Source organism: Nelusetta ayraudi, unplaced genomic scaffold (genome assembly GCF_046127955.1).
Source record: "Nelusetta ayraudi isolate G7.1 ecotype Tasmania unplaced genomic scaffold, CSIRO-AGI_Nayr_v1 ptg000070l, whole genome shotgun sequence".
In the NCBI taxonomy this organism is placed as follows: Eukaryota; Metazoa; Chordata; class Actinopteri; order Tetraodontiformes; family Monacanthidae; genus Nelusetta; species Nelusetta ayraudi.
This window is the reverse complement of record NW_027466120.1, coordinates 8,518,338-8,540,504: the sequence shown is the minus strand read 5'-3', so window position 1 is coordinate 8,540,504 and position 22,167 is coordinate 8,518,338. Positions and strand designations below refer to the sequence as shown.

The window sequence follows — 22,167 nt, the reverse complement described above, 5'->3', positions numbered from 1 at the left end:
GAACTAAGCATTCAGCCCAGAAATACTTGCATGCAAACCAATAACTCGGTATGCCGGCGCTCGGTTGTATTTATTCTACATAAGAGTATCGTTGGGTGTTATGTCTTACAGGTGTGATTGACCCCTTCCTGGTCCTGCACCAGTTGAGGTGTAACGGAGTTCTGGAGGGCATCAGAATCTGCAGGAAGGGATTCCCAAATCGAATCCTGTATGCTGAGTTCAAGCAGCGGTGGGTTTCCAACAGCGGCAGCGTCATGGAGAGACACCACCAACGTGGTCGCTCGCTCAACCCACAATTTCACCTTTTCAGTTACCGCATTCTGAATCCCAACGCCATCCCCGAGGATTCGTTTGTGGATAGCAGGAAAGCCGTGGAGAAGCTGCTGGGCTCACTTGACATCGACCACACACAGTACAAGTTTGGACACACAAAGGTAGAAACATCTCCAGCAGAGCTCCACAACAGCTTTGTGTCCCAGTGGTTGTTGAGTGGCTGATTGTTGGTTGTTGAATTCTGATGTCCACCAGGTGTTTTTTAAGGCGGGTCTGTTGGGTCACCTGGAGGACATGAGGGACTCGCGCCTGTCTCAGATCCTCACCATCGTGCAGGCCATGTCCAGAGGGAAGCTGATGCGAATGGAACGAGACAAGATGATGCTGCAAAGGTTTGTGTGCCAATCAAATTATTGATAAGAGTCACAGCAGTAGATGATCAGCAGTGTCTCAGGAGGTAGATTGGCTCGTCCAATCATCAAAGGGTTGGCAGTTTGAATCCCACCCCCGTCGTACCCTCAGGCAAGACACTTTTTTTTACCCACATTGTATAAATATGAATATATTTTCACCATCAGTCTGCTTTAGGGAAGCTGCAGCTACTGATGATTATGATTATTGTGTAAATGAATAATTGTTTCTTTGATTGCTTTAGGTACAAATAAGCTTAATATGAATCCAAGCCAGGAGTGTAATAGCTCTTACACAGGAAAATAAACATTTGTGCAAAGTCAATACGAAATATCAAACTTTTGCGTTCTAAATATTTTTTTTCTCTCTTTCTCTTTTTCTCAGAGATGCTATTATGGTGATCCAGTTCAACCTCCGAGCATTCTACTCAGTGAGAACTTGGCCGTGGATGATGCTGTTCTACAAGCTCCGCCCCCTGCTGAGGAGCGCCCAGGTTGAGAAGGAACTGGCCTCCCTCCATGAAGACTTCAACAAATTAAAAGAGGCTCACGACAGGTTTGTGTCGCGCATCAAGCAAAATTACAGTTTGAATTTGCTTCTTTGCCCGACTGCTGCGTGCTGCTTGATCTGCCCTCCTGGTTTATGGTTCGGCTGCATTAGGTCAGAGGTGAAGCGTCGGGATGCAGAGGAACGGCAGGTGGTTTTGGTTCAGGAGAAGAACGATCTGGCTCTGCAGCTCCAAGCCGTATGTAGCAATGAAATATTTAACCCCAATAATATGTCATGCATGCTTAAAAAAAAGGAAACAAGGAAACAGCTGAGGGAGCAGCTTCAACTTCCCCTTCGACATTGGTTACCCCCCAGCTGATCCTGAAAAAGCAGCTGGTTCCAGCAGCTGAGCTGAAGAGATCAGTGCGGATGATGCAGTCGTGATTGCCATCACAACTAGGTGGCATTTTCAAATTGAATGACAAACAAAGAACAACACTGAAGGCTTTTGCGTTCAACTGTGTTGGCAAGACTTCAGTCAAACACCACACCTCATCCCACACAGCTAATATTTAACCAGTCAGAGGCTTCCTGCCAGAGCTCTGGCTAAGCTAGCATCAAGAAAATCTGCTTCAAGATGGATGGAATTCTAATTCGGTCCCCTTAGAAATGTTCCGTTCTCTTTTTGCTTTCTATGTTGTTGTTTTCTGATTTTTTTTTCAAGGGAATTTAGTCACCAAGTTCAGCTAGTAATTGAAATTTAGTCAATATATTTAAGTATTTATGTATTTAACATAGGTACGACAAAATCTTACAACGCATTTAGATAAAGAATAATGCAAAATTACTGAAGATTCTTGGAAGTTGTAACATTATTCGCTCTTGTTTTTTCTTCTTTTCTTGAACCATACAGGAGCAGGACAACCTGGCAGACGCAGAGGATCGCTGCAACCAGCTGATTCAGTCCAAAATTTCCCAGCAGTCCAAGCTGAAGGAGTTGCAGGAACGTTTGGAGGAGGAGGAGGAGGTCAGCGCAAAGCTGACATCCAAGAAGCGTCTGCTGGACGATGAGGCCCTGTCGCTAAAGAGGGACGTAGACGACTTGGAGATGACCCTGGCTAAAGTGGAGAAGGACCGACACGGAGTGGAGAACAAGGTGCTTCGGCCGCTCCTGGAAGCTCCTTTATTGGGTTGCATTCCAAACAACAAATATTGAACTGTAGGTTTTTGTTTTTCTTCCACATGCAGGTGAAGAACCTGTCTCAAGAGATGAGTGTTCTGGATGAAACCATCAGATCTTTGAACAGAGAGAAAAGTGCCCTGCAGGAAGCTCATCAGCAGGTTCTGAACGACCTTCAGGCTCAGGAGGACAAAGTCAACATGCTCATCAAGGCAAAAGTTCGACTGGAGCAGCAAGTGGACAGTGTAAGTGACTGAGCCGTTAAAAAAAGACACATGCAAGGTATTCTACCATTAAAGCTTTGATGAAATGTGACATAAAATACCAGCATCATTAGAATTAGAATGCATTTATTTATCCCACAGAAGAAAAATATCTAAATGAAAAATAAAATAGAAATAAAATAAAATGCACCATTTATAAAGCAAGGAAGGGGAAACTTCTAAGGACCTGCTGTTTCCAGCATGAACCCCAATTATTAGTAAGTGAAATTAAAAATTAAAAAAAACAAGATCATGTTTTGGGTTTTTTTTCCGATCATTTGTGGCCAAATGTATGGATGTATGTGTGTATGGTATCTATGACGACAACCATACAGTATGAAAAACCTGCATAATAACCAACATGTTCACTTCAATATCCTACTGAACTTTTGTGAGGAGCCACTTAGAGATCCATGGTGCCCCGAGCAGGCTGTCTTCAGGTCTAAGTTGTTAGGAAAACTAACAAGTCGTGTGAAGTTACCTGAGAAGTCAGTTCCCTGGTTTCTGACTGACAGCCACCTTCTGGCAACAGGTGGAGAGTTCTCTGGAACAGGAGAAGAAGCATCGAGTCGACATCGAACGAACCAAACGAAAGCTGGAGGCCGATCTGAAACTGTCCCTGGACTCTGTGAAGGACCTGGAGAACCAGAGGGAAACGCTGGAGGAGAGGCTGAAGAAGTAAGAAACCACCTCCAGACGCCGCTTTTTGTCAAATGTCACAGTTTTACAAATACTACAATCAACAATTTACCTTGAGGTAGGATTACTCTCAAACCCTCCCATGTTGTTTTCCACGTTCTCCTTCTTCAACCTGCAGGAAAGACTTTGAGTTGACTCAGCTTCAGTCTAAAATGGAGGACGAGCAGAGTTTGTATGCGCAGCTTCAAAAGAAGATGAAGGAGCTTCAGGTTAGCCAGGAGTTCTCCTGATCCTGGTCCTGATCCAATCTTTCTGTTGTCCTGCTCGCTGAACATGTAAAATGTTCTATGTGGCAGACTCGGTGCGAGGAGCTGGAGGAAGCGCTGGAGGCAGAGCGAGCCTGGCGTGCCAAAGCTGAGCGCCAGAGGAACGAGGTTGCGAGGGAGCTGGAGGAGCTCGGGGAGAAGCTGGAGGAGGCTGGAGGAGCTTCTGCTGCTCAGATCGCCCTCAACAGGTCATCATCACGTTCAAGCTCTTTGACGTTCAGCAGGGTGATGCCCGAACTCCTCGGACAAACCTCACAGAGAGAGCTCGCAGACTTCACAAATCACCAACGTCCATGGAAACTGGGCAGAATCGCCTGAGTTAACTCATTAACTAACTTCCCATCAACAGGAAGAGGGAGGCCGACTTCCTGAAGCTGCGACGGGAGCTGGAGGAGTCGTCGCTCCACCACGAGACCTCGACCGCCGCGCTGAGGAAGAAGCACTCGGACACGGTGGCTGAGCTCAGCGAGCAGATGGACGCTCTGCAGAGGGCCAAGCAGAAGCTGGACAAGGAGAAGGCCGAGCTCCGGCTGGAGGCTGATGACCTGACCACCAGTGTGGAGCAGCTGTCCAGGTCAAAGGTCAGAGCAGGTTCAGCGGAGAGAGGAGATGCCTGACACCTCACCTGCCCTGAAGGTTATCACAGCGAGTCGTCCGTGCGTGTGTGTGTGTGTGTGTGTGTGTGTGTGTGTGTGTGCGTGTGCGTGTGTGTGGTTGTAGGTCACTGTGGACAAGATGTGCAGGGTTTATGAGGACCAGCTGAATGAGAGCAGGAACAGAGCAGATGAGCTGCAGAGACAACTGAACGAAGTTTCTGCTCACAAAGCTCGAGCACTGACAGAAACAGGTACTTCACTCTGTCTGTCTGTCTGTATGTATGCATGTATGTATGTATGTATGTATGTATGTGTGTGTATGTGTGTGTGTGTGTGTACAGTGCTTAAAAAGTTATGAGATAGTTAATTGTAAATATATAGTATTTATTCATCTTTGTCCACCTTCATTAAATAAATCAATTCATTTGTTCCTGAGGACCTTCACTTTTTTGGCCGCTGTACCTTTAAGATACAGCAACTGCAACCACTGTATGGTACAGGTGCAGCGGCCCTGACCCGAACGCTGGATCGAGCATTTTAAAGTGAGATTTGTGAAGGGTCTCATGGTGCCAATCCTCCTCCTCCTCCTCTTCCTCCTCCTCGTCCTCCAGCTGAGTACAGCCGTCGTGTGGAGGAGCGGGACGTCATGATTGGTCAGCTCCAACGCTCCAAGGCCGGCGTTTGCCAAAACTACGACGACCTGAAGAGGCAAATGGAAGAAGAGAGCAAAGTAAGAGCTGAATGAAAACCCTTTGGAGCCCATTTCCACTTGAACCCCAACAAGAAAAACGTCCCGAGTGCAACACGTGAGACCAGTGTGTGGATCCATTCAGGCTCGTGTGGCGCTGGCTCATGTGGTGCAGTCTGCCCGTCATGACGGCAGCCTGCTCAGGGAGCAGCTGGAGGAGGAGCAGGAGGCCAAGGCTGAACTGCAGAGGGCGCTGTCCAACGCCAACAGCCAGGTGGTGCAGTGGAGGGCCAAGTACGAGACCGACGCTGTGCTGAGGATCGAAGAGCTGGAAGACGCAAAGTGAGAACAAAGTTACCTAAACTCACAGTGCACGTGCCTGTGTGTGCGTCACACTGGTGTCTTTGTAGTTTGAGGAAAGACAAAAACCAAGAGATTGCCACGTTTCAACAATTAGCAACAGAGAGCCCACCTGTCTTTAACGAGACTCTTGGCAGATTCAGCTAACTGGGAGCACCAATCCCTTCTTATATGTATATTCCTAAATATAAATACAAACTGTTCTATGAGAAGAAAAACTGAATGGCTTTTGTTGTTGACTTTGTGTGCTGATCCTGGCAATAAATTCAAAGTGAGAGAGATTTTTCAGCACATTAGGTTTAAAAGATGTGGAGAAAAAAACGTGCTGCTCATTAAAGACGACTTTCCTAATGTCCTGGTATCTATAGGATCCTTATTGTGTGTCAGCTCATGTTAACAAGGGCATCATAAGGGTTAAAGTTGAGCATCATTGCAGAAGCTTAAATAAAGACTGGGTATTTCCTCATGACACTTTTCCCCTCCTGGCTTTACTGAGAGCTGCAGCTGTTGAGTGCTAACAGCGACATTTTGGCGTCTGTCTGCTTCTCCTTTCAGGAGGAAGTTGGTGGTGAAGCTGCAGTCGGCTGAGGAAACCATGGAAGCCTCTCGGGCCAAAGGTTCCTCCTTGGAGAAAAGCAAACAAGCGCTGCAGCTGGAGATCGAAGACATGGTGGTGGAGCTGGAGCGATCCAATGCTGCAGCTCTGGCTCTGGAAAAGAGGCAGCGCGGCTTTGACAAGGTGAGTCGGTCACACAGGATGAAGTCGGTGCGTGTGAACCGCGGTGGGCTCACACCTTTCTTCCCTCGGCCGTTGTTTGATGACAGATGTTGAGCGACTGGAAGCTGAGGTGTGATGAGAGCCAGGCGGAGCTGGAGGCATCGCAGAAAGAATCACGCAACCTGAGCACAGAGCTCTTCAAAGTGAAGAACTGCTATGAAGAAGCGCTGGACCACCTGGAGACAGTCAAACGGGAAAACAAGAACTTGCAAGGTCGTCTCTCTCTACCCCTCTATCTCTCCCTCCTGCCGTTGTGTCTCTTCTGAAGTCCCATGGACAACAGTGTAGTAAAGACGCATAAACAGAAGAAGAAGGGATCGCGTTTTTTGCACTCATCCCTTTCACTGCAACCGCTGCATCTAGAAAATGGTGCTAAAGAGAAATATGGCCATTATTATAATAATAATAATAATAATAATAATAATAATAATAATAATAATAATAAACTTTATTTATATAGCACTGCTCATACACAACATGTGCAAGCCACAGTGCTTAACAAAATAAAACAAAACAAAGCAAAACAAACATTCATTTGTTTGACATAATTGTCATGTGTCACAAACCAACCTTGAGTGGTGTTTGAGATGGAAGAAGTATCCACTTCCAATCAACTCTGTTGTGTCTGATTGCAGAGGAGATCCTGGAGCTGACAGATCAGATCAGCCGAGGAGGGAAGACCATCTATGAGCTGCAGCGGATGAGGAAGATCCTCGATGTCGAGAAGAGTGACATCAGGGCGGCGCTGGAGGAAGCTGAGGTAGCTGGGAATGTGTGTGTGTGTGTGTGTGTGGGCATGTATATACACACAGACAATATAGATGTGCATACACACACACACACACTTATATCTATATCTACATACCTACCAAAGAACACACGCACACACACACACACACACACACACACAGTGACTGACTGTGTGTCTCTCTACCAACCAGGGCTCCCTGGAACACGAGGGGAGCAAAATCTTAAGATTCCAGGCCGAACTGCAACAGATACGGACTGAGCTGGAGCGCAGGATCGCTGAGAAAGATGAGGAATTTGAAAATCTTAGGTACTGTAATTACTCACTCACTCACTGCTTTTGTCTACTCTTGTGAAAAGCAATAGTGAGAGACAAGAGCTGCTCTCCTTGACCATGTTGTCGCTGCCACAGCCACATAAACAGCAGCCTTGATTTTGCCTCCAAAGTGTAGAGCAACAATCACAGCTGAAGACGGGAGCGGATTCAGTGAAAGTTCTGAGTCTGTTGAGCCTGGACTGACTGTGAGAAAGAGACGGAACTCTCACCTGTTTGACAGAGGGAGGCAACTTAAGCTCTCGGTCAGTTACCGTAGTAACAGACCCAGCTGTGAGCACAACCTGGTCAGGACCAGGTTTTTCTCTCTGAACCTCAAGTTTCACGAACAGTATTTGATTTCCTCATTCATTCACGCAGTAGGCGAGTTTGGCAGAGCATAGTTCTGTTCAGTTAGTAAGCCTCACATACAGAGATTAGGTTAGATTACAGTCGGTATAAAAAGAAGGAAAAAGAAGCAAAAGTTCAAGTAAAAAGAGGCCTCCTGCACGTTAAGAACATTTAACCCTAACCCTAACCCTTGATTAACAATCAGAAGGATTGGAATATTCATGGGTATTTCCCACACTTGGTGGTGGCCATCAAAAGCACTAAATAATGCGACAGCAGAATGAATTCTACCTATAGTAACATTAGAAGTAGTAACATTGGAGGTGTTCACCAGGCGAGGCCACCAGCGCTCCCTGGAGGCCATGCAGGTCAGTTTGGACTCGGAGATTCGCAGTCGCAGCGAAGCCGTTCGACTGAGGAAGAAGATGGAGTCCGACCTCAGTGAGATGGAGGTGCAGCTGGCACACGTTAACAAGCAGGCAGCCGAGAGCCAGAGGATCATCAGGCAGCTGCAGACTCAGGTCGGCTCGTCTTCCTCGTCACCTGCGTCATCTGCAAGCGAATGCTCATAATTGCGTCGGGGTCGTGCAGGTGAAAGAACAGCAGGTGGAGCTGGAGGACACGGTCCAGGTGAGCAATCAGCTGCGGGAGCAGGTGGCCCTGCTGGAGCGCCGCTGCTCCCTGATGACGGCGGAGGAGGCGGAGCTGCGAGGGATCCTGGAGCACACGGATCACGCTCGCAGGACGGCCGAGCACGAGCTGGTGGAGGCGGCCGAGCGGGTCAACGTGCTCGCCACGCAGGTAGGCACGACACCAGAGGACCTTCAGAACGAGCTCAAGTCAGGCCTGCTCACACCGTGAGAGACACCTTGTGTTGTGTTGTGTTGTCTCTCAGAACACGGGTCTGGCCAACCAGAAGAGGAAGCTGGAGGCTGATGTGAGCCTGCTGACGGGGGAGATGGACGAGGCCTTGCTGGAGTTTCGCAGCACCGAGGAGAAGGCCAAGAAGGCCATCACAGACGTCAGTGGTGACCTTCGACCTCTAACCACTCCCTCTTCCCCGTGGTCACTTGTAGTTTGTCTTGCCTTTAACTGTCCTGGCTGTGCCTTCCTTTTCTCCCATTGCCTCCAGGGGTGGCAAAAGTATTCACATTCTGTACTTCAGTAAAAGTATAGAAAGCACTGATTCAATTCCTTTACTCAAGTACTAGTAAGAAAGTACAAGTACTGACATGTACTTAAGTAAAAAAAAAAGAAAAAGAAAATGGTTTTGCCATCATTGAAACAGAATATTTGTTGTTCATTTTAACAGCTTTACTACGTTCAATACTAGAGTCTTTTTTTCTGTCTTTCAACTGCAGCACAACCAAACTGTAATCACCGTTAGTTATGACTCGTGAGTCATTATTGAAGGCCTTCATTTTGAACAAGAATAACCAATGTTCACTTCTTCGTAATTATTTTTTCTCTGTGCTGAAAACTGAACAGTGACCCCAAAGCTGAGGTACTCTCAGATAATCTCGCTGTCAAATCTGATCCAGTTTTAAATTGAACTGCACACCAGCTAATAACTATAATACATAATAATACAACTACACTATGACTATAAACAACAATAATACATAATAATAAGCACATTTTTGAACAGAAATTGTGCTACAAAAGTAGCGAGCGTGTTTATCTAATGTGAGAAGTAAACAGTACAGATATTGGTGTACAAATGCAGTGAGTAGAGGTAAATACAGTAACAAAGTTCATGTACTTTGTCACTTGCCACCTCTGCGTGTGCGACACATCAGTCACACGCACGACTGTGTTTGAACAGGCTGCACTGATGGCAGAGGAGCTGAAGAAGGAGCAGGACAGCTGCGGCCTGTTGGAGAGAGCAAAGAAGAACATGGTCTCCACCGTGAAAGGTTGGGAGCAAAAAGCAACCAATGAACAGCAATCCCGGCGACTTCAGGTTAACGTTGGCCGTGTGGTTTGTGTCAGAGCTGCAGGTCAAACTGGACGAGGCTGAGCAGATGGCGCTGAAAGGAGGAAAGAAACAGCTTCACAAGCTGGAATCCAGGGTGAGGAGGACACAGCAGGAGGGGGAACTGAGGAACCTGGCGGAGGCGTGTCCAGGGTGTGCTCACTGTGTGTGTGCGTGTGTAGGTCCGGGAGCTGCAGACGGAGCTGATTGTGGAGCAGAAGAAGAGCGAGGACTACCACAAAGGAGTTCGCCGCTTTGAGCGGCGCTGCAGAGAGCTGACCAGTCAGGTGGGCCAAGGTCCTCCAGGTTCAGTAGGGGGCGCCGTCAGGGCCAGCTAGAACTGCTGTGCTGCCCTCAGCGTGCTTAGAAAAGTACATTTCCCATTAATATGATTTCTCCATTGTCTCTTCCTTTCACGTCATATAACACCCACTTGGTTGCAATGCTTCCATTGTCGTATATTACAGTAGAGTAATATCAAGCAATGGTTTAATAACTTAATGGTTCAATAATTAGTTTTGTTATCGTCTCGTTGGTTTCTCACAGTGTCAGTGTCCTTAGTTACCCATAAATTATGATTCAATTTTGATTCAAATGCTCCGGAAATTAGGTTTTGCTCAACGAGGTCCCTACATGAAGGTGATATAATGTGTTAGTGTGATTCTGTTTGGATTCTCAAACTGTGGTATCAAGTTGAAGGTAATATGAGTTATTAATTTAGGGTGGACTAAATATGACGATGACCGTGGTGTGAAATGCACGGCCCTCCAATGTCCAGGTTGGTGTCTGTCTGGTTGCTCGGCTGCTGTTTGACCGACTGTGCGTCTCTGCTCCCTGCAGTCGGAGGAGGACAGGAAGACGCTGCTGAGGATGCAGGAGCTGATTGACAGGCTTCAGACCAAAGTCAAGAGCTACAAAAGACAAGCCGACAACGCCGTGAGACTTTTTACCGCCGTCGAGAGTTTCAAAACTGGGAGCGCGGTCCTTAAACGCAACACAGCTGTTTCCTCCTGTTTGTTGAATTTCTGTGTAGGCGTAAAAAAGAAGGAAGCGACTTTAGTTGAGTTTCAGTCAGCTGGGATTTTAAATGCCAGAAGCGGAAAAAATATTATTTCTAAAAGAAAATCTTAAAAATAAAAAATAAAAAGAAACAGTTGATGACTGTGTGTGTCCAACAGGAGGAGCAGGTGAGCGGCAATGCAGTGCGTTTCAGAAAGGTCCAACATGAGCTGGACGAGGCGGAGGAGCGAGCCGACATCGCAGAGACCACCGTCAACAAGATGAGGATTCGAACCAGAGAGCAAACCAGCAAGATCACCATAGTGAGTAACAATGGATTGACTGACTGGCTGCTTTACTGACTGATTCGCTCACTGACTGACTGAGATTTACTGAATGCGTTACCAGCACATTGTGGTTTGCTTCGGCTCTTCCTGCAGGTTGCAGAGTGAAGATGCTTCCTCCTGACACACCGGTTCTCCCAAGAGACGTTCTGGCGTTGGTTTGGATTCTCCAGTGTTTGTGTTTCCTGCATTGTGTGTATGTGTGTGTGTGTGTGTGTGTGTGTGTGTGTGTGTGTGTGTGTGTGTGTGTGTGTGCGTGCGTGCGTGTTTGTTCTGTGCAGGCTCTAGTCAGCGCCTCGTGATACGTAGCAATAGTCAGAGATCTCAATGGGCTGCTGTTTTCAAATATAATGCCTCTTGCTTTCTCAATTACCATTTACCAAAAATGCGATGGCCAGAAGTGTAGGATGGATTATTGAATACCATGGTGAAAGTAAAAGTACTGATACGATACCTTTACTAATAAGTGAGGTACTTTTAACAAAATTTGTATTTTTTAGACCCTTATGAACTCAAAGTACAAAGTTGTTTTGTTTTTTTTCCAAATGTACTAAGTAGAAAGTACAGATATTTGATATTAACCCTAACTCTAAAAGTGAAGTAATTGTACTTTTGTTACTTCTTACCTCTATCTATCAACACTGTGCCACTTTGTATCCCCATTAAAGTATGGAAATGAGACAAACATGCCTTTTGTACATTTGGCATTTCACATTATATTCACAAAGTGAATTTATTCAGCGCAGACCAATTTTAAAGCAAACAGAATCCACATTCAAACAATTCCAATACCATTTTTCCTCAATAGTTTTAAGACGGTAAATAAACCTGAGAGCGAAGGAACCAAGGGGTTACAAAAAACAAAACAATGAGAAACTAGGCTGCCGAAAGGTCAAGTGCTTTCACACAGGAAGTACGGAGCAAAACACAAGAGCCACCACAACGTCAGTGGAAACACAACAAGACTCAAGAGGGAAAACCAAAACAGTCAGGAGGGCTCAGCAAAGAAGGAGGAGGAAGAGGAGGAGGCGGCAGCTGAAGAGGGGGGCGTCGGCGAACTTCGGGTTGAATCCACCTGTGGCGCAAAGAACAACAACAACAACAACAAGACATTATCAGACGACAGATGAGTCAAATCAAACGAGCACAGAGTTGTGGGCCAGTGTGGCAAAGCCCACCATGGACCTTCAATCATTCATCCAAACTGCTGTTCACACAAACAGAGGCAACAGTCAAACATCAGCACCTGCACAGCCTCATGGAGCACCTGAGCGCAAAGACACTCCTGGTAGAGGAGATGATGACATGATCAATCTAGCAATCATCAAATGTAATCATCCATCAAATCAAAATCTAGATCATGTCTGAATGTCTGGGATGGGGGGCGGGGGGGGGGAGAGAGAAAGAGAGAGAGAGAGAAGGAAGCGGGTAAGGAAGAGGGGCAGGAAAGGAGAGAGACAGAGAGAGAGATCTTTATCAAGCTGAGTGGACACTGTGTCTTTGTTCATTTGGAAACAGACACTTGTTAATGTTCATTTCCATTGAGAAATCAAGAATTTGTAGGACTTCTCATAATTTTGGCCTCAGCTGTATGTGTATCAACACACACACACACACCTTAATCTAGTTGGTGGAGACTTACCACCAGGCCTACTGCTCGTCACCGCACTCAAACTTATCCTGCTGATCCTGATGGGCGATGGCATCGGCCATGGGGTGATGGTGGTGGTGGTGATGGTAGTGGTGGTGGTGAACTGGGTAGGACTGTCTTCCGAAAGATGTTCATGAACCTAATGAGCGTATGGGCTTCATGTATGGTTAAATCTGTGTCTTTTAAGACAAAAAGGGCACATACAAGCTACATTAGGCAGATCACTTGCAGCTGCACTGATATACTTGAAATGTGTTTCACCGAAAACATCACAGGCACACTTTACAAGAAAATATATGGAATAAATCATGAGTTTTAATTTTGCTTTGCATGACGATGGAAAGAGAGAAGATGTGTTTTTGAACATTTAACCTTTTGTTTTGTTTGCTGAGTGGACACTGTCTGTTCATTTGGAAACCAACACTTGTTAATGTTCATATCCATTGAGAAATCAAGAATTTGTAGGACTGCTAATACTTTTGGGCTCAACACACACACACACACACACACACACACACAAAATGCACACTCGTACCTTAATCTAGTTTGGTGGAGACTTACCGCCAGGCCTACTGATTCGGTTCACCACTAAGCCCATCACTGTGGTTGGGGATCGGTGGTAGGCCTGGTGGTGGTGGGGGCAATTCCCCCCACGTTGTCCTGATTGTTCTTATTATAAGTCAGACCTCATCTATGGTTAAGTCTGTGTGTTTATAAGACAAGAAGCGCAGATAGCAGCTACATTAGGCAGATCACTTGCAGCTGCACTTCTACACTTGAACTGTGTTTCACTGAAATCATCACAGGCACACGTTCTATACAATGAATCATTTACAAGCATACATGTCATGAATCATGAGTTTTAAATGTGTTTTGCATGACGATGGAAAGAGCAGAGAATTTTTCCTTCTGCTTTTTGAACATCAACAGTCATTTCTTTCCTGAGTTCAGTTGGAGATTTGTGTTTGCTGTACATGTGCAATGGAGTTATTTGAATGATGTACACATAAATATATACATATTTTTTGATCATTCCAGAAACCACACATTATTGCCAGTTCACCAATAAATCATTGAGTGCACTGAGCCCTGTTGTCTTGTTAGTTAAGGTTATGTTTTTTTGTTTGTTTTAAAAAAAATAATAAATTGAGGTTTTATTAAAATATGTCCCCAACGCTTTCCACTGGGCTCCCGTAGTTCAGAGCGGGCTCCGACGTCACCACTGCGACAACGCGACTACACTTTTATTTTTGCCTAGAAATCAAAGCTTAAAGGTTAGTAAGGTCTACCAACTTCTTGCTGTGAGGCGGCGCCGCTAACCACTGCAGAGTATCACATATTCCTTTATTATTCAAACCGTCCACCAACAAAAACCACCAACTTCCATTTTCTGATTGTTCCAGGAACATATTTGCAAGTCTTTTAATCGCTGCACTTTGTTCATTGAGGGAATAAAGTCACCCACCAACATTCTGTCTCCTTTAGTTTTAAGCAGCTCTACTCCTGAGGAAGTGGAACCACATTAGTTGCTCGCAGGGGAGAAATGGCTCAGGCAGGAGCTCAGCTAGACCCAGAAACCATCTCTTGTTTCCTCTGTTTTGATCTTCTCAAGAATCCAGTGACTATTTTCCCTGGACACAGCTACTGCAGGGAGCGTGTCCAACATCACTGGGATGTTGAGGAGGGGTTGAGAGTCTACAGCTGCCCTCAGTGTAGGAGGACCTTCACACTAAGGCCTGTCCTGGAGAAGACTGGACTCCAAGCTGCTCCTGCTGATCACTGCTATGCTGGAGCTGTAGATGTGGCCTGTGATGTCTGCACAGGGATAAAACTGAAGGCCCTCAAGTCCTGTCTGGTCTGTCGGGCCTCCTACTGTGACTCTCACCTTCAGCCTCATCGTCAGTCTGCAGCATTTCTGAGACACAAGCTGGTGGAACCCATCCAGGAGCTCCAGGAGAACGTCTGCCCTCGTCACGGTGAGGTTATGAAGCTGTTCTGCCGCACTGATGAGCAGAGCGTCTGTTCTCTCTGCGCTGCGGACCAACATAAAGGCCATTATATTGTAATGTTACCGGCAGTGGAGATGCAGAGAGAGCTGGAGGAGACCAAGCTGAAGATCCAGCAGATGACAGTGAGCAACATTGATTTTTTCCTGCCAGAACCCAAGAGCAGAGAGGACTTCCTTAGATATTCACGTCCAATCACTCTGGATGTGAACACACTAAATTACAATCTGTTATTATCTGAGGGGAACAGAAAAGTGACACAAATGGAAGTAGCTCAGTGTTACTGTGATCACCCAGAGAGATTTACTTACTGGCCTCAGGTCCTGAGTACAGAGAGTCTGACAGGTCGATGTTACTGGGAGGTGGAGTGGACAGGTGGAGTGGATGGGGTTGATGTAACAGTGGCCTACAGGAACATCAACAGAGCAGGAGAATCAGAGGAATGTAGATTTGGAAAAAATGACAAATCCTGGAGTTTAGCCTGTTTCTCAGGGAGTGGATATAAATTATCTTGCAACAACACCTGGACTGTTGTCTCAGACCCCAAGTCCTATAGAGTGGGAGTGTACGTTGACCACAGTGCAGGCCTTTTGTCCTTTTACAGTGTCTCCGTAGCCATGAAACTCCTTCAAAGTGTCCAGACCACCTTCACTCGGCCGCTACACGCTGGACTCTCTGTTCATTCAGGGGCTACAGCTGAGTTGATTAAGCTGTGACTCCTAAGTCGGCTCAGGTTAACGCTGCTTCCTGTTGTGCTATTGAGGCCCATTGTCGACCCGTTGTTTGTCCATGGTTGCTGGATGTTTGTGTGATGTTGTTCCTCTGCAGATGATTCATCCCAAACCAATATCTGATTATTCCACATTACAACCGTATTATTGTGAAAACACAGCTGAGGTTTCTTTGCATTCTTGACATTTACTGCCACCAATTGTTACCTTTGTAGAACTCATCCATCTGATAAATATCTGTTGATCTGTTTGTAAACAATCAGATTAATGAATGTGAATGTTTTGAAAGAATTGTCTTTTCTCATGCCATACTTCTTGTGTGTTGGGCAAAAAGTGACAACAGCAAAATACAGACATCTTTACATAATTATGAAATGTGTATCGAGTTTCCATTTAAACAGTCCTGTGTGTAAAATGTGGCCTAATTTATCGGTAAAACCTTGAGATATTGCCCACAAGTGTATAAGTGCAGTAGTGACTTGTGCTGTGTGGTTTCATAAACATTTTGCTTGTAATGAATCTATTTGACTTATGTTTATGCTAAGTTGAAGAGATTGCTGTTGAGCTACGAAGTTGGATACAAGATGACCCTCTCCCTGCCTTGCCACAAGAAGAGGAACAAAGGTATCCCAGAGAGAGAGAGAGAGAGAGAGAGAGAGAGAGAGAGAGAGAGAGAGAGAGAGAGAGAAAGGGGGGTGGGGGGGTGAGAGAACTGCTGGTGAGGACCAAAATTAGACTATCTGCCCTGACACCAGGAGGTCATTGGTTCAATTCTAGGATCTGACTCAGCAAGATGATACCATGGAAGCAAATTAAAAGAGGCAAAGAATGAGGGATGACGACAGATATCAAATTGTATTGGTAAGGAGCTTGCAAAAAATGTGTGCCAACACTGTCGGTGCCCTCAATGCAGCGAATGCCGAGCCAATACGACCTCAACAATAAGGACCAGCAGATCAATCTGGTTCCAGTATTGCAGAGGATTAAAGGAGGTCAAAGGATAGTTGTACAATCCTCCGGGGGGGGGGGGATGTATTAACCTGCTGAAACAACTCCTATCGCCCCATAGTGTTGAGGAGTAGGACATGTTCCTGTCAGCAATTTGACTTTCTCAGTTGCAGACAAACTGGGTAAAGAAGTCCAATCAGACACCAAAAGGCAAGTTTAGAGCTCAGATTGATTGAGCTATTCAACATGCTTGTGTTGCAGTGTATTAAAGGGAAGAAGAGGAATAAAAATTCAATTGCCAATCTCTAAAAGGTCAGTTTAATTGTTGGCTGTTAAGGTGTCAGGTTGTATATGATGGCACTTAATAAAAGTACTCTTATATTTATTATTTACTTGTCTGGGAGTGAACCTGACTTTAAAAGCAAAAAAAATGTCTGGTAAGTAGGTTGTACATTAAGAGGAAATCTGGTTTTACAAGCAGTCATTGAATACTGCGGGGAATTAAAACCAATTCCAGCAATGTTAACAATATTTAAAGTATGACACAAAAATACATTTATGTTTGTAATAGAACAGGCAAGGTCGGCAACAGGTAATTCAGTGCAGAAGCAAGTCAGTCCGCTGGGGCGTCGTGGAACTCAGAGGAGCAATCCGGCAAAGAGAAGGCGAGCCGGGCAAGGGTGGCTAAATAACCTGGCACGGTGAGCAGGTGTTAAGAGTTGCTGCTGATCGTGGTGACGTGACGATCGGCTAATGGGCTAGAAGGGAGAGTTGGTGGGGCGGTGATGCCTTCAAGGAAAAACGGAGGATTTGGTGTGGACCAGCCAGCAAACCATGTCGGATCACAATTCATCTATACCTGACCAGATAAATCATTATATAATACTATATAATATGTTAGGATTATTGCACAAAATTATGATAAAAAAATATATATATATATTGTATCGTTGTATCCTTGAAGGGAAGAAGTTCATTCTGTATTTTCACAAGACAAGAAGAAAAGTAATGACTGTTTAAGGTCACACTGAAAACACGTCATAACTCCAAACAACGACAGTAACAAATAAAATTATTAAGAACAGTCGAGTAGACGTTTCATTGTTGTACTTGTGGCCACCCCGATGCGAGTGATGATCTCACCGTGGCCACCCCAACACAACGTTTCTGGTTTGCGCTCCGCGCGCGCGCCATTCTGCTCAGACAACGGTGGCGGACATGTTGGTAAGGACATACTGCTCCATAAAATGACTTTGACCGAAACTTCCATTGTCAGCGTACACTGAGTTTGGTCATCACACATCGCTTTGTTCTTTCTCGTAAATGTAACAAGAAAGTATTGCACAACAAAGAACGAAAGATGATCTGCACTCGAACTTTGTAGATCATAGTGCGATTCTGTTAGCTGTTAGCTTAAAATGTATGCTAGGAATTCATCTGTATTGTGTGTCACTGCTGATGGCAACATTTTCCTGTTCTTTTTTTCAGTTCAGCCGCCTGGATGTTCCGAAATTATTTTTTTGTAATTAATTATATAATCATTCATGAATCAATAATTAATTTGATCAAAATAAATAAAATGTTCTTGATATAACTGGTGTGTTGCTTTTATCTAGAATTCAATGCAGGTCCAGTAAAGAACACATGCACACACAATACATTTTCCTTCAGACGCTGCTGAAAGCATTACTGCATCACCCTCCACTGGCCACCAGGAGTATCACACTCAATAATCCTTATTCAATACTGAACCGGGCTCCTTACCTTTACACAGGGACCACGAGAACATGCTTTATTCCTACATGTTGATCTTCATTCCAAGGGACATTTCCACCCAGAGCACTGCTCACACTTTGTGCTCTGTTGTTTCAATGCAGAGTGGCGTATTGACAACATGCTGCCTTTTGTAGTCGCTGACAAACTTGACATTTGCCTCCGTGTGAGACATCACGTTGTTCTTGCAGGACTGGCATATGATTTCTGAACGTGTGTGTGGGGGGAGATGAGGGTGTGGGGGGCAAGGTAAGGCAGCTTTATTTAGATTGTGGATTTCATACACAAGGCAACTCAATGTGCTTTAAATGACTAAAAGTTCAACATCTTAAAAGCATTTAAAAAACAGTTTATTAGCAGTGCAGAGGAAAAAAGAGCTTGAAATGCATACAGCAGTCATAAAGGAGAATAGAATGCCTTGATAGAAGCTCCTTGACAGGAGAATAGGCTCCAGCAAAGCAGCAGCAGCAGCAGCTGAGCTGCAGGGTTCCTCTAACGTTATAGTCCCTTGTTTCATGCTGCAGTCTGCTGGGGAGGAAGTTAAATTGTTGTAGGTTCCTGGTGTATGAAGCTGCCTCTGCAACAAGTATCACTCAAACGCTGCACAGACAACTCCCCACACATGGCTTTTTTCAAAGGCACAGAAGAGCAGCTTAGCAAAATAACTTCAATCCTGCTGGTTGTATTTTCATCAGAGATCTTCATGGACGAGCATCATGGGCGACACAATGGCCCAAGACATTACTGCAACAGAACAGGTATTTCCTGGCTTTAGAGATGTGTTTATTATCCCATTTAGCCATTATATGCATGCAATAACTATATTGTCAGTCCTCTGTTAATTATGCTATTCCTAGAATCCAAGAAAACACTATGACACAATCATAATGGCAATAATAGTTTGACTTAGTGTTCATTTTGTAAACGTCTTGAATGAATTCAATCACAAATCAAAAACAAGGGAAAAGCAAAAAAACAGAACAGACAAATGAACGTACAATTAAAAAACAATGAATGGGGGTCGCCAGGCTTCCACTGGCCGTCGTGGTCTCCTTCTTGAAGGATTCTGATCAATATCTGATCATTCAATTCAATCGTGTGACGCTTATAATATAAATAATTATATATATGTATATATATACATATATATATTTTGTGTGTGTGAGAGAACAACATAGTACCACCCAGCCACCTGGTGGCACTGCAATTTACTGTGCTCTTTATAGATCCATGACGAAAATAAAAAAGTTCATGTAAACTTGATGCAAATTTATAGAACTGAGACAGAACAACAGGCACACCAACCACAGTTGGTTGTCAGAGAGCCAGAACAGAGCATCTCAATTATGCCGATAAGAACACGTTGTAACATATCCTAATTTGGTTTGTACAATGTCACGTGACCCGAGTTCGAGGTTGAGGGCGCATGCGCACCAGATGGCAAGTGGGTGAGACCGATGTACGCTGCTGCCTGTTGAGTGGTGTCTACGAAATCAAAGAAAGTCCAAGGAGCACTGTGAGCTGCCTTTTCTGAGATATATAAATAACACACACGTCTCCTGTCTCCTGTGTGGAATTTGCATGTTCTCCCTGTGTCTGCGTGGGTTCTCTCCGGGTTCTCCGGCTTCCTCCCACAGTCCAAAAACATGTGAGGTCAATTGAACACTCTAAATTGTCCGTAGGTGTGCATGTGAGTGTGAATGGTTGTGTGTCTCTATGTGGCCCTGCGATGAACTGGCGGCTTGTCCAGGGTGTCCCCTGCCTTCGCCCTATGACAGCTGGGATAGGCTCCAGCAGACCCCCGTGACCCTGAGCTCGGGACTAAGCGGGTATGGAAAATGAATGAATGAATGATAAATACCACGCAAATACTTAATGATAGAAATGAACAGTTACCTGAAACAAGGTAACACAAATGGTCTAAAAAAAAACAATATAAAGTTGAATAATTAGGTCTTAAAACCACCCACTCCTAAAACCTGTGCTTCCTGGCTTTTCTAGAGGCAAAGTCACTTAAAATAAAACACACAAAAATGAGTAAAATTCTGGCAACTCACCTGCTGCCCATTGCCTCCAAATCTTGATGATTTGAAATGAATAAAACAACAGAAAAAAGGTGTCAGCAATACAAATGAATTCACACACACACACACACACACACACACACACACAAAATGCTCACTCACACCTTAATCTAGTTTGGTGGAGGCTTACCGCCAGGCCTACTGGTTCGGATCACCACTAGGCGCATCACCGTGGCCGGGGACCGGTGGTAGGCCTGGTGGTGGTGGTGGTGGCGCTGGTGGGAACTCATTGCCCCTCAATTTTTCAACTCTCCTTATTATGAAATGGAGGTCATCGGTAGTTAAATCTGTGTATTTATAAGACAAAAAGAGAACATAGCAGCTACATTAGGCAGATCACTTGCAGCTGCACTTGTACACTTGAACTGTGTTTCATTGAAAACATCACAGGCACACTTTCTATACAATGAATCATTTACAAGCATACATATGGAATAAATCATGAGTTTTAAATTTGCTTTGCATGACGATGGAAAGAGAGAAGATGTTTGCTAAATAAATGTACACTTTTTCTTCTGCTTTTTGAACCTTTGAGCTTTTGCCCTGCCTCTTTTAATGTTTGTCTTTTTGTTGCTTCTCAGGTCAAGGCAGGGCACAACTAGAGCAGGCCGATAAATCCATTTTATCCATGAATTCCATGTTTGTTTCTAGTTAAGATTGATTTTTTGAAATATAAATCCAGGTTTTATTCAAATACGTCCCCCACGCTTTCCACTGGGCTCCCGTAGTTCAGAGCGGGCTCCAACGTCACCAATATAGCAAATGCTGGCAAGGTCACTTGAAGGTTTCTTGCCAGAAATACCAGCCTGTTAACATGATCAGGTTTCAGAGATGAGCGCAATCAAGACCCAATATTTCCACTGGTGCTAAAGACTCGGCTCGGCTTGTAGGCGTTTCCACTGGCCCCTCCACGGTTGCAACCGTTACCCTTTGGTCTCTGCTGCCTTGGGGTTCCAAGCGGGTTGACCAGGGACCATAGTGGGGACGTAGCACAGAGCAGGGCAGTGATTGGGTCAGAGATTCTCAGTGGGCGTCTCTCACGAAAAACCAAAACCACAATTTTAAAATGTCCCGTGTGTGCATTTTTACATTTTCACGTATTAAAAACTGAATTCCTTTTTAAACTGAACTGTGGGTCAACAAAGTGCGGCAGACATTCTTTTTTTCTCAATGGTGGAAGAAAAAACTCAAAGAGAGCTGGACAGACGGAGTGACACACAATGAAAAAGTCTTTGTGGTTTGGTGGTGGGACTGACTTACCTCTCCCTGGCAACAATCCGTCTTTTAGAAAGTTCAGGTATTTCCTCAACAGGCAAACTGGTAAGAAAAAAAAGAAAGAACTCAAACCAGCGACATTAGGCAGATCACTTGCAAGCTACACTTCTACACTTGAAATGTGATGAGAATCATGAGTTTTTATCTTGTTTTGCATGACGATGGAAAGAGAGAAGATGTCGAGTAGATAAATTTACACTTTTTCCTTTGAGGTTTTGCCCTGCCTCTTTTAATGTTTTTGTTGCTTCTCAGGTCAAGGCAGGACACAAGCCTGGATAAGTCACCAGTTCATCACAGTGCCAAATAAAAAGGTCCCTGTTCCTACTAGATTACTTTGTACCACAGGTTAGCACTCTTCAAGTCGCCACTAACATTGACTGGTGGTTGCAATGCTGAAATTATATGATAAGTTAAAATCATATAATTCCAGCAGTACTCAATTTGGACAGTAGGCCTCATGTTGAAGTTGAACAGATGAGCTTCACACCTCAGCGGCCACTGGCCTGGACCAAAAAGCCAGTACAGCAGATCCAAAGAAGTACATTGCAGCAAACAGGATGGTTTTCTAGGTGCTAGTGAAGGCTGCTGAAAGCATTACTGCATCACCCTCCACTTTTCTCCAGGCTTTTCACTCTCAATAATCCTTATTTAATACTGAACAGGGCTCCTTACCTTTGCAGATGTCCCACCAAAACATGCATTGATGTTCATTCCAAGGGACATTTATTTATATGGTGGATTTCATACACAAAGCAACTCAATGTGCTTTACTTGATTAAAAGTTCCAACCGTTTAAAAGCATAGAGCAGTAATAAAGGAGACTAGAACGCCTCTGTAGAAGCTCCTTCACAGCCAAGCAGCAGCAGCTGACCTGTAGTGCCTAAAACATTAGAGTCTTTTAACGTTCACTGGTGGACAAATATACAAATTCTGGTCCATCCTAGAGTTGTAATGAGAGCTACACCCT

General features: G+C 44.8%; 2 protein-coding genes across 3 annotated transcripts in view; both read left to right on the top strand.

Moving 5' to 3' along the window:
• Window positions 1-21,819, top strand: part of LOC142898609 (myosin-7-like) — a 32,237-nt gene extending 10,418 nt beyond the window's left edge. Inside the window, exons 21-48 of one of the 2 annotated variants that reach the window (XR_012928619.1) lie at window positions 112-229; window positions 311-434; window positions 529-665; window positions 1,069-1,239; window positions 1,345-1,429; window positions 2,087-2,329; window positions 2,422-2,598; window positions 3,149-3,294; window positions 3,434-3,524; window positions 3,612-3,769; window positions 3,931-4,162; window positions 4,302-4,428; window positions 4,789-4,907; window positions 5,011-5,207; window positions 5,781-5,964; window positions 6,051-6,216; window positions 6,639-6,763; window positions 6,945-7,060; window positions 7,749-7,935; window positions 8,006-8,215; window positions 8,310-8,435; window positions 9,240-9,330; window positions 9,407-9,486; window positions 9,572-9,676; window positions 10,230-10,325; window positions 10,568-10,711; window positions 10,829-11,796; window positions 21,631-21,819. Coding sequence is in view for 1 of the 2 variants with exons in the window: in XM_076041631.1 (XP_075897746.1) it covers window positions 112-229; window positions 311-434; window positions 529-665; window positions 1,069-1,239; window positions 1,345-1,429; window positions 2,087-2,329; window positions 2,422-2,598; window positions 3,149-3,294; window positions 3,434-3,524; window positions 3,612-3,769; window positions 3,931-4,162; window positions 4,302-4,428; window positions 4,789-4,907; window positions 5,011-5,207; window positions 5,781-5,964; window positions 6,051-6,216; window positions 6,639-6,763; window positions 6,945-7,060; window positions 7,749-7,935; window positions 8,006-8,215; window positions 8,310-8,435; window positions 9,240-9,330; window positions 9,407-9,486; window positions 9,572-9,676; window positions 10,230-10,325; window positions 10,568-10,711; window positions 10,829-10,840 (3,767 nt within the window). In the remaining variant the exon portion in view is untranslated. Of the gene's footprint in view, window positions 1-111; window positions 230-310; window positions 435-528; window positions 666-1,068; window positions 1,240-1,344; window positions 1,430-2,086; window positions 2,330-2,421; window positions 2,599-3,148; window positions 3,295-3,433; window positions 3,525-3,611; window positions 3,770-3,930; window positions 4,163-4,301; window positions 4,429-4,788; window positions 4,908-5,010; window positions 5,208-5,780; window positions 5,965-6,050; window positions 6,217-6,638; window positions 6,764-6,944; window positions 7,061-7,748; window positions 7,936-8,005; window positions 8,216-8,309; window positions 8,436-9,239; window positions 9,331-9,406; window positions 9,487-9,571; window positions 9,677-10,229; window positions 10,326-10,567; window positions 10,712-10,828; window positions 11,797-21,630 lie in introns of those variants that run through there. The other variant, XM_076041631.1, reaches the window with a different exon arrangement.
• On the top strand, window positions 13,776-15,398 carry LOC142898611 (tripartite motif-containing protein 16-like). The gene has a single exon (XM_076041632.1). It carries the CDS (start codon window positions 13,927-13,929, stop codon window positions 15,103-15,105), a length of 1,179 nt encoding a protein of 392 aa, XP_075897747.1. The 5' UTR covers window positions 13,776-13,926; the 3' UTR covers window positions 15,106-15,398.
• Window positions 21,820-22,167: the final 348 nt, after the last annotated feature.